The 11,581-nt window shown below is 46.7% G+C and overlaps 2 protein-coding genes and 1 long non-coding RNA gene across 3 annotated transcripts; 2 read left to right on the top strand and 1 right to left on the bottom strand.

Annotated features, from left to right (window-relative positions):
• The first annotated feature begins 1,282 nt into the window (after positions 1–1,282).
• On the top strand, positions 1,283–4,675 carry LOC123049799 (DAR GTPase 2, mitochondrial). Its single transcript, XM_044472675.1, has 8 exons — positions 1,283–1,507; positions 1,622–1,735; positions 1,866–1,943; positions 2,065–2,212; positions 2,339–2,409; positions 2,788–2,884; positions 3,990–4,177; positions 4,364–4,675. Exons 1-8 carry the CDS (start codon positions 1,346–1,348, stop codon positions 4,625–4,627), a joined length of 1,122 nt encoding a protein of 373 aa, XP_044328610.1. The 5' UTR covers positions 1,283–1,345; the 3' UTR covers positions 4,628–4,675.
• Position 4,676: 1 nt separating this feature from the next.
• LOC123049787 (aluminum-activated malate transporter 12) lies at positions 4,677–7,049 on the bottom strand. Its single transcript, XM_044472664.1, has 6 exons — positions 6,773–7,049; positions 6,545–6,685; positions 6,197–6,469; positions 5,952–6,079; positions 5,678–5,821; positions 4,677–5,550 (listed from the first exon to the last, which is right to left on the bottom strand). The coding sequence occupies exons 1-6, from the start codon at positions 7,047–7,049 to the stop codon at positions 4,921–4,923; spliced, it is 1,593 nt and encodes a 530-aa protein (XP_044328599.1). The 3' UTR covers positions 4,677–4,920.
• Positions 6,888–8,268, top strand: LOC123049811 (uncharacterized). Its single transcript, XR_006423656.1, has 2 exons — positions 6,888–7,116; positions 7,658–8,268. It is a non-coding gene; the product is annotated as an uncharacterized lncRNA (long non-coding RNA).
• Positions 8,269–11,581: the final 3,313 nt, after the last annotated feature.

Here is an 11,581-nt window from a genome sequence, read left to right as displayed (position 1 = left end):
GATTCAATTTCTATAGGGAAAATTCCCACGGTTCAGTTTGGGACTAAGAAATGGCTCCCCAAGATTGATGTGAAAATCCTATGGAATGAGGAGCAATCCATATGAATTTTGAAGGAAAAAACATGTGGTTTTATCTCATGTTTTCTTTTCCCTGTGTCTAGAATTCCCACATTTATCCTGTGCAGTATCCAAACGAAAGTTTTGGAGTACTACTTTGTATTGGATTGGATTCATGTAAATTTTTTTTTGCGAAAAGGATCCAGAGAATTCATGCTACACGACATCTCAATTTCTATAGTTTTTCTTTTCCTACGTTTTTGAGTTCTCACGCTCCAATCGAGGCCTAACTTTAAGTGAAATGATTGAACGTATGCTAGCAATAATACATGAAAAGTTAAAGACATGACTACTTTGTTAGCTATGACGCATGAAAAATTGCGGAAATAGGAGATAATGTGCGGTACACAACTGGGGTCGATCGTTGATAGGAATCCCCCAAAAGCAGGTATAGAGTGATCTAATACCGACAGTTCCTGAATGTTACAAGTACCAATCAGCATGGCTCTCTCACACCGTAATAATAAAGATGCTCACATATAGCAGAAATCCATCCATTGATCACTCTCCACATCATATTCAACTGATGAACATGTAACACGTTAAGTTTCTTTTGTGAGAGTAATACGTTTAGTACGTCAAGTTTATTTTTATGAGAACAAAGTATAACATTATTCTTCATCGGCGGCGGTTGCTGTTCTGCTGTGCTGGTTCTATGAGACCTTAGCATGATGACTTCCCGATTGTCTATTATAACAAGTTTTGCCTGATTCCAGCGAGGCAGGGGTAATGACGATGACGCGCCTTCTGCTCGCTTCAATGCTTGTAATCATCGCTAGGTGGTCTATGTATTTGGATGTAATTTTTAGTATTTTTGGTGTTCGTTGTGCTGTCAAGATTAAAGATGAATAGAACGGAAGTTTACTCGCAAAAAAAGTATGCCACCTTAGATTTTTTAAAGTTTTTTTATGTTGATTGGGGTATATAATACATTAAGTATTTTTTTGAGAGAAATATAATGCGTTACTTTTTTTTGAGAATTAATGTGTTAAGTTTTTTTTTGAGGGGTATATAATGCGTTACGTTTTTTTTTGGCGTTAAGTTTTTTTTTTTGGCGTTAAGTGGAACGCAGACACAGTCTAATCGCGCAGGTGGCCTTGGAAGCTCGAGCCCACGACGATAAATTCAGCGTAGAAAAGAAGCCCATTAGCCGACGCGATAATCCTTCTGGGTCTTACTCTACGGCCCACCGCAGTATCAAGCACTCCCGCCTGGTCCGGCGTCTGCAATGGCAAGAGCAGCGGCGGCGGAGGCCTTCTCGCAGCGCCTGGGCGCGGCCGTGCGCGGCCTCTCCGGCGCCTGGTACAGCCGTCATATGGCCGCCGCCGACCGCGCCATCCGCGCCCGACTCCCCCTTGTTGACCTCGTCCTCGAGGTCCGCGACGCCCGCGTACGTTCGCCGCCACTGCCACCGTCCTTCTCGCTACTCTACTCTCCACCTTTCAGACGAGACGGGATTCGACTAACAACTCACAAGCTCGTGGATTCTCCCTCTCCCTCGCAGGTACCCCCCACCTCAGCGTTCGAGCTTCTCCACCGCCGCTCCCCGTGGGAGCCCGATGTGCGTCGGCTCGTCGCGCTCAACAAGGCCGACCTGGCTGATCCGTCCGAAACCGAGGTAACCGATTCACGAACCCCGCGCTCCACGGGGGGGAGATTTCAACTGCTTGGCGCCCTGCAGATATGTTTAGTTCTGACATACGCAAGTTGTCTTTTGACTGTATGATTTATCGCCGTTGCTGCTCCAGAAGTGGGTGGCGTTCATGAAGCAAAGGGGCTGCTCGTGCATCGCGGTCAATTCACACAGCAGGGAAAGCATCAATGAGGTAGTTAGAGCCGTGCTAGTGTCGTCTCAAGTGCATTCTAAGTGCATCGATTTACCGGCTAAATTCATGATTATTATGCGATTCCTGTATCTAATTGGGGCTCATTTCAACTCTAATGTAGCTGTTGAATGCTGTGCGTGGGAGGATCAGGGAGATCAAGCTTGGGGTGAGCGACTGCACAGGGACTGTTCTCTTGGTCGGTATCCCTAATGTTGGCAAGTCGGCCATCATCAATACGATGCATCAAATTGGAAGGATTGGGGCAGCAGGTGATGCAGTTTACTTGTTGCCTTTCTGTTCGTAATAACATTTTGATGCACCTTATTTTTCCTATTACTATGGTTGCTTTGATTGTGATTTGATTGCTGTGTGACAATGGCTGGGTTGTCTTTCAGAGAAGGGAAAGCTCAAGCATGCGATTGTCAGCAGCCATCCCGGAGAAACCAGAGATATAAGTGGCTACAAGGTATTTTGATTGATTTAATACCTTGTGTTGTACAGTCGAATGAAGGAAAATGATTTTTGGTCTTCTAAGAACATGTGGTAGTACTTTATCTCGCTAAAAGAAAAAGAATTACCTGAATCATTTGGAAAACCCTCTTATTTAACAGTCGAGCTCAATGTAAGCATCATATGAGTTACTTCTGTTCACATTGACCAATGGTCTGAAAATGTCTTTATACAATTGCAACAGCACTCAAGCATGCTGATTGCAGAAATAGCTGCAGTGCCTGTCTTTTGCACCTTCTTGTCTCTGCTACCCAATATCCCATGGCTCGGGAACTATTTATATGATTGTAATGTGTCATTTAAATCTTAACAACAGGAAGTTTCTGGTTTTCAGGTTGCCAGTCATCCAAATATATATGTGTTAGACACTCCTGGTGTTCTATCTCCTATATTTGCGAATGATGAATCTGGTCCCAGGCTAGTTTTGACAGGTAAAGACTCCTACGAAGTTCAAGGTTTCACTTGTCATTATATATTACTAGCAAAAGAGCCCGTGCGCTGCAACGGGAGAGAAAACATAACACACGCTCTTAACTCAACAACCATCACTCCAGACCACAATAGGTCCATCTCCTTTATATTCGCGAGGCATCATATTTGTGTTGCCGTTTATCCTCCTTCTCACCCTCGCCGGCGATGGCCTCGGTGTTCACACAAAACAACAAAAAACGTGTGTTGAATATGGTTAATCCTAAGGCGTCTCTCTCTCCCTCTCTCCTCCCTCTCCCTCTCTCTCCCTCTCTCTCTCGCTCGCTTTCTTTCACTCTCGCGATGAGAAATCTGTTGTTTTCCCCTACGATATTTTTCAGAGGTATGCATGTGTAGTTATCGATGTTTTATTTTCCGTATATGATTATAGTTGAGTGTTTATTTGCAATCCGGATCGCCGCCGTTATGAAAAAAAATGAATCTTGCGCTATAAATTATAAGTCCGCTTCCATAAAAATATTTTAAATATATTTAACAGGTAAAATTAACATCATATTTAGATTCCACACATTTTTCTAATAAAATTTCATATATAATATGTTAAAATCGAAGTTACGGTTTAAAAGATACAGATAATTTAGAAAATCATTTTGTTTGACTCAAATATATTCCAAAATAATATTTAAAAATACTTAACAGGTAAAAATAATCTCATATTCATATTCTACATATTTTTCTAATCAAATTTCACATATAACAGGTTGAAATCGGAGTTACGGTTTAAAAGATATGGATGATTTTAAAAAGCATTTGTTTGACTTAAATATGATCCGCGGATGAATTATCTAAAACATCAGGGGGTATTCAAAAAATATAAAATAACGGTTCGGGTGTGACTTAAACCCGGATGGCGGGTTGATTTCAAGAAAAGACAGGGACGTTTGTGTAAAATATGAAAATAACGATTCGTTTTAACTTAAGACAGAACTGTGGGTTGAATTCTCTGAAATAGAGGGACTTTTCTGAAAAATGCCATGACGGACGAAAGAAACCCAATTTGCTTTATTATTAGGTAAAGATTATCTGATTCATGCACCTCTATTTCAGGAGCAATTAAGGATTCCTTGTTAGAGGGGTATGAGATTGCACAATTCCTTCTTACAGTTTTTAACTTAAGGACGGAATGCAGTGAGTGGGAGAACCTGAATCTAGACGGAGATAAATCTTCTTTTGCTGATGCAATTCCCACCAGGAGTTGCCATACTAAAAGGCAGTATTCCTCAGATCATACCCAGGTAAATATCGATGATTATTCTAGGTATTACATCCTAATATTTATTGCAATTTCTTACTATTAATGCTAGAAAATGGATATATTTCTCATTATATAATGATTTTTAAGAGCATCGAATTCTTGGTTCTGACATGCATACTTTTAGCTAGCTGCCATGTTTTAATTGCTTCGCTTTATTTATGTGCAGGATTTTATCGTTAGAGCCGTTCGTCAAGCGCTTTCCGAGACCATAGCATCTTTTCAGGGAGATTTAGGAAATGAGAATGATTTAAGAAGATTGGTAGAAATCCAGTTTACACACTTGCAGAAAGCTTTCAGGATTTCTGCTGAAACAATTGAGGATAGGAATAAACTTGTCGCTGTCAAATTACTCAATCTCTATCGCACAGGAAGGCTTGGCCATTATACCTTGGACCATGTTACAGATGTTAGGCAGGAAGTAGCTGCATAATCATCCAATGTGAAACACGGGTCAGAGAAGGATATATGTGGATACAAATCATTACTTACTGAGTCCGGAAAACAGGTGAATTACTATTCACTTGATAATCCTTCCAAGTCTGATCGCTGGGACATCTGCAAACGACTGATTGATAGACGGAGAATATTTAATTGCACCTAAATGTATATCATGCTAAACAGTAGTTATTGAAATCCACCACTCATCTCTTTCTAACCAAAGAATAAATACATATTATTTTCAGAATGATCTATACACTGCTGCTTTGATCTACCCATGAGTGTTTATTCAGCTGCAGGAGAAACTGTGTGGCTGCCTAATCGCACACCATCATTGTTTCTCTTCTCCTCCTTGCAAGCGATATCAATGGTCAGATGGTCATGGCGAGTGAACTCTTTAAAATTTGCAGCCCTTTCCAGTTCCTTTACTTCCTCAATAACCAGCTCCAGTCGTACTACCATTTCTACCAGCAACGAAGCAAAAGCAGCGAATGGAAGTGCTTCAGAGAACTCAAGGCTTGTGATAGCTATCTTACTTAGCGTCCGCCCTAATGTGCTCCTCTCACTGCGTTCTGATGGTTGATCTGCTTTTGTGTTCTTCCTTTCTAATATCGATGCTGTATCAGTCTTGAATGAGGGCAGAGCAGTTCTTGAGGCGGCATGCTTGCTTGAATTCATTTCCATTAGCATACGACTATTGGCAGATCCATGTTTTGAGGCGAGAAATAGCCGTGGTTGTGACCTTATTGCTGAGTTTAGATCCTGTAGTGCTTCATGAAGATGATCGCACAGCACATCAGGGGCACAACGATGGTGATTTCTTATGCTGTCTGCAAGCTCCTGTAGAACCTTGGTCACCTCTCGTGCAACTCTAGTGCATGGGGTTCGAAATAGTGATCTGACGGATGTCGGAGTCTTCAACATCGATAAATATAACTTTGTGAGCACAGGTTATTTACAGAAAGATGGTTTTGCTTGAAATAATATTGATATGTCAGAGAAATCTGGAAAAGCATGTTATATCATAAGTTTTTTTCAGTACCTGAATTTCTGATTCGAGGCATCCATGAAGTGCAGCGACAGTATATGCGAAGTGTCTAAGCACAGATCCAAGCTTCACATACTTTTGCCATGGGTAACTGTAACACTGCATTGAGTGTCTTGGCTCCCAGCTTGCATAGTGTGCCTGGCCAATTGTTATTATTGAGGGCATATACTTTTTGAAATAAGAGACATCCATGACATCAATCTGATAAAAAACATTTGCACAGAGAAAAGGATAAGAAGATTGAAGCATCAAACGGTGATTTACTTACCAGGGACTCATCACTTGATTTTGAGTCTAGTACTTCTCTATACCCAGTATGAATGGAAGCTCTTGACGTCTGCTTATCAAGAATATTATCATGCTTCTCTTGATCTCGGAAATACTCATTCACACAACCTGCAATTTTTCTTTGGTAAGATACTACTGAGTTCTGATATTTTGTTACATTTAAAGATTAGGCTATTAGTATGATAATAGTTAGTATGTTAACATCATATATGTGATGATACCCACCTTCAACCGATCTTGCCAATCCTTCAAATTTGCGCACAGTGCAGCTGTGGAGGTCCTCTCCCGACCAGTTTGGCAATACGAAGAGGCTCATAAATAGGCATATGGCACACCCTATAGCAATTGTACTCAAGCGATCTCGTGCTAAAGGCAGTATGTTCTCTTGGCGGAAGCTTGAGACCGTTATCAGATTGAAGGTTAGCAAAAAAATCACCACTCCATAATCATAGTTCTTCTTAATGGATGGGAAGAATCTCAAATACGTTGCGGCGAATCCTGTCATTGAAAATGCTACGGCATAAGATACTATCAATTAGGCCATCCTGAATTCCAATTTTACAAGGTTCATACCTATTAAAAATACTGAAGAAGCCACGAAGAAACCACGGAAAACTTTTCCAGATCTTACTGCTACAAGTTCAATGATAAATGCTAGAGATGCCGCTATGACTGTTCCGAATCCTCTATTCAGACCTTTGCATATGGTTGCACCTGTTGATCAGTACTCACTTGTCAGAAACCCAAGAACTACATACACATATAACACATATTATGATCAATATAATGGTAGTAGATTACCTGCGGTAAATTCGAGCACAACAACAACTGTCATGACAGCCCACATTGCATTCTTCCCCACCCCTTTGAACAAAGGTTCTAGTATATACAAGAGTGAGACCAGTGTAAGAGCTGTCCCGACCTTGAGAGCATGAATGGCTCTCCTTTGATCTTCTCTTCCAATACTCCATGCGTACGCCCACCACGAAGCAGGAATCCTGCTGATCTTCTTCACTCTCTCAGGAAGCATCAGCAAGCTGTTCTTGTTGTTGCTGCTGGGATCTACAGCACAAGCCATTCTTGCAGCCTGGGGCTGAAGATGAATGCTCAGGTTCCTTGAAAGATGGCAATGCTACCAACCATAAGTAAGTGATGCTCGCTCCCTACGCCATAAGCTCGTTATATAAGGTCTGGGCTTCAATAATGCACGTAACCTTACACATACTAAATTTCGTTAATTCAACGATGTTGCGAAAAGTGGCTTCGTGTGGTTTCTGGAATGTTGCTGTCGTGCATGACTTTAAAAGTAAGTCTGATAGCTGTCTACTGGTTCTTTGCATGTGATGGTAGCAAATAAATTCACCAGCTTGCTACTATCTTTACGTGTTCCTTTTGATATATCTTTGTGAACTCTGTGGTGTAAACAACCAACTAACTAATCTAGAATATCACCTAACTGCAGTAGCATTTTAGTACATTTTGATACGTGTAGACAATGCTGTTATCCCTATTCTCCTCACAGCAACCACCCCCCGCTCTAGTTTTCTTCAGATATATTCTACCTATTTGAATTCTCCGCTTCATTTTGCGACCTACGGAGCATGACCATCACTGCTTTCCGTCGTAGATTGGACACGCAATTCCACTGATATGTGACTAAACATCTTCTGTTCGCCCTTGCCGCAGGTGTAGGTGTCCCAAATATCAGGAAGGGAGAGGACGCCACCTTCCTCCCGTTTGTTGAGCAACTCGCCGAATCACAGGACGATACGCACTTCTCCTTTTCCTGACGCTGATACGTGGTGATGGCGGCCTTGACTTTGCACTGGACCATCGGCTGAATGAGTTCACGTGAAGAGGAAGTTGGGAAAGGCCCCGGCCTCGGCAAGCTGCTCGTGTGCGCGCCTTGATTGGACGACAATGGCCGGCTCGTCCGGTCCCGGTCCGGCGGTGGTGGAGAGCGACATGTGCGGATGGCCGCTTGAGGTTGTAGTGTAGGGCGAAGGTCACGGTTGTCGCCGGGTTCAGATTGGTCGTGCGGCCGCGTTGCCAGCTGCGGTGATGCTCTGCCGTCCGGTGGTCGACACCTTGCCAGGCGAGGGCACACCTGTGAACTGGTTGGTGGCCTTGTGTCAAACCCGCACTTGAAATGCACGGCTGGTGCTGGACTTTGGGTTCGTTCGCATTGATCACAACTAATTTCGGGATAATTTTGTTTTTTTGTCGCTAAGCCTTTGTATCATTGCGTGATTTCTAAAACAAAACTTCTGTTTTTTTACTAGTGATAGCAACAACTATTTTTTCTCTTGTTAGATTTTTTTTTGAAATGGAGGCAAAAAAAGACTTTTTAAGCAGTACTTGCCCAGTTAATTAATTTAAAATTTAAAATCGAGTGAAAACTATCATAAACCAAGGAGAAAATGACACCAAGGTGCTGCCATTGTTCGATCACACATGATAAGGTTTTCCCTTGAAACTACACTGACGACTGGATCTGTGCGAGAGGGGTGTTGCAGCGATGTCTTCGTGGAGGTCAACGACACCTACACTCGTTGCCATCACTGGTCACGACACATAGCCGAGACAAGGTCTTCACCCAAGCTCTGGACACACCGTTCGCCACACATCAACCGGCGCGAACGCCGTCAAGACCACCAACCACCACCATCGAACACGCCCATTGATGAAGAAGCGTCAAGATCCACCACAACCAATCGCACCTCACAAAGGCCAACGACGACCAAGCTCCAACACAAGGTGGCAGATCCATCAATGGCCGACCAAACGTTGGACCATCGGACGGAGCGTGAGCCCCGCACCCTATCGAGCACCATGCCGACAGGGAGCAGAGGAGCGATGCCTCATGCCAAGAAGCACCATGGTTTCAAACGGTAGCCATACATCAACACGCTGACGCGCCCTCACACACGCCACTTTGCGCCCATCGGAGACCAACTCCATTACACTCACCGCATGGAGCCACCCTCCCGCGTCGTCCAGGGTCACCGAGCCGCGCCACCCGAGCTGCAATGCCGTCGGAGCTACACCACCACAACCGACCACCACGCGATGCATATCCATGTTGCCCGGGCCTCGTGCGCACCCCCGAAGCGCACCAGCGCCACGCCCGCGTCGTGCGTCCCGACACAGCCTCGCCCAAGACGCAGCAACACCTCGCACCGTGATGCGACCCACGCATGGCATATCCGCACCAGCCAGGCCACCCCGCACACTCGCGGCGCACCACCTCGCCTCTCTGCGGGAGATGCCTCCAGGTCACCTTACGCTGCATTACCTCACCACGTCGAGCACCCATCAAAGTGGCCAACCCCAACTGGAGGAGGAAATGGCCCCACAATCGTCGTGTCATGCAGGCTTTGCCCATGGCGGCTAGGAGAGGCGTTGGGGTGTGACGCGAGCGGCGACTAGGGTTCGCTCATGGCCGCCCGTGGGAGCATCTCTTGTTAGAATAAGATGTCTGAATAGTGGACGAAGAGCACACTAGTATATCCATCTTCAAGAATAAATGGGGCATCCGAAGTTGTACTAATCGCGAAGGAATTAGTCATATTATGAAGCTTTGGAAGAGAGTAATTGAGCATTGTTTGATAAGATAGACGAATGTAAGAAAGCAATTTTTTTATCCCTGAGAGATCGGCTATAGAGGTGATCTTCGTACAGTTTCATCGACTTGGAGAAGGCCTATAGCAAGATATCAAAGATGATCACGTGATGGGTGTCTATGGGAAGTGGGATTAAGCCCATATCCAGTTGTACGCTTTGGGGAGGCCTTCCAAACACATAATCGAGACCCGCCAAGAGTCCACATCTGAAGAATGAAGTATGCCATAGGGCTACCCCAAAACTCCGAACAAGAAAGTCAAACAAGTTTTGGCGTAAAGGAGACAAGTCGTCCACGACTGGGAGACCAGGATCAAAAGGAGCCAAACCAACCAAATGTCGTATGTAAATATACAAAGTGCCGAAACCAGGGGGCAACTTCTACTTCAAAGGCTAAGAGCATCTCCAGCCATTTGCCTCCCCCAGGAGGCATTTTTTTTGCCTCCTGGGGGCTGCCGGCGAGAACTTTGGCCTGGGGGGGTCAAAATTTTCCACTCGTTGCCTCCCCACGAGCAGTGTTGGACTCTCACAAACGGAGCGGCATTTCGTCGAGCATCTTGCCCGCGGCAACGTCGACGACCTCCTCGGCACGCGCCCAGCGGAGGAGCGCGAGCTTCGACGGGGAAGGAGGCGATGAGAAGCTCGAGGAGACATCCTGCAACCGGAGCCCGACATCGAGCCGCCCCATGCCCCGCTCCCTCGCCCCGTGCCCGGTCTCTCAAGCCAACGGGGAAGGAGGAACGCCTAGTCGGCGGAGTTGAGGGAGCCCTCCTACTCCGAGAGCGAGCGGTGCAGCAAGAGCAAGCTTGGACATGGCCGCCCTCGCCTACGTGCAAGCGGTGCGTGCGGGAGGCAGCGGCGTAGAGCCGGCTGTCGATGCAAGCCCTAGGGCTTCTCCATCCGGTGACCTCCGGGGACTTGAGGCCGCCCCCGCCGCTCTCTCCGCCAGCGACGTACACGCCGAAGCAGTGGCGCCGGCGCAACATGTCCGACACGCCGAAGCTGTAGAACACCACCCGCCGCATGTTGGTGCCTCCGAGCAGGTGCAGGTGGCAGCCACCGAGCACGGCGCAGTTGAAACCGGCGGCGGCCGCGTATTTAGTGTGCACGGGTGGGATCACGCGCCATGCTGCGGCCGATTGAGCCGGTCTGTGAGCTGGTCAGCAGACGGGACGACGACGAGCGGCGCGGCCCGCCGCTGCTGGAGTCGAGGACGTGCTCATGCGCCGGCGAGCGCTCGCACCGCGTAGGGAGCCAGGCCTACACCGGGTACCGCGCGCCGTTGCTTCACGCTCCGTCGCGTCGCGCCATGCACCGGCTCCTGCCGCCGTCGCGTCGCCCCTGCGCTCACCGGCTCCCGCGCGCCGTCGCGTTGCGACGACCCGCCTCCACGCGTCTGCGATGCCCGCGCCGGCTGCTCTGCCGGCCGCCCCCTTCCCCAGCACGATGTGGAGGACGACGACGAGGTAGACGGGGGCGCCGGAGCCGACGCGCTGGGCGTAGCGGCGAGGCAGCGTGCGATGCGGCCGACGGGCTTGTGTGAGAGAGAGGATGGGCATGTGTGAGCGGGAGCACGTGGTGGGCTAGGAAAGGAAAGGGAAGAGAGAGGATAGAGACACTGGCAGATGTGCCAACACCTGCAAAATGGTGAAATTATCCCCCTAGGCGCCCCAGCTTCATGGGTTTGCGTTGGGGTCGCCGGCTCTATTTTTGGCCAAATCCGGCGCTAATCGGGCTCGTGGGGGTGTGAGTGGGACTTTTTTTGTGCGCCGGCGGTGAAAAAGTGCTTCTGGGGGCCTTCCTGGGGAGACGGGTGGAGATGCTCTAAGACGATGACATCGAAACCCTGGTTTTATCCTGGATTAGATTCAACCTAAGACGTTATGTATAAATCGACTACCATTACCAACAACTTCATGTCAAATTCATTGGACATAAACTTTGTATTAGCTGATATGCAATCCTTTCATAAAATTTCGGACAAGCAAT

This window comes from Triticum aestivum, chromosome 1A (assembly GCF_018294505.1).
Source record: "Triticum aestivum cultivar Chinese Spring chromosome 1A, IWGSC CS RefSeq v2.1, whole genome shotgun sequence".
Classification (NCBI taxonomy): Eukaryota; Viridiplantae; Streptophyta; class Magnoliopsida; order Poales; family Poaceae; genus Triticum; species Triticum aestivum.
Note: the sequence above shows the minus strand (reverse complement) of the source record. Positions and strands in the feature narration are given on the sequence as shown.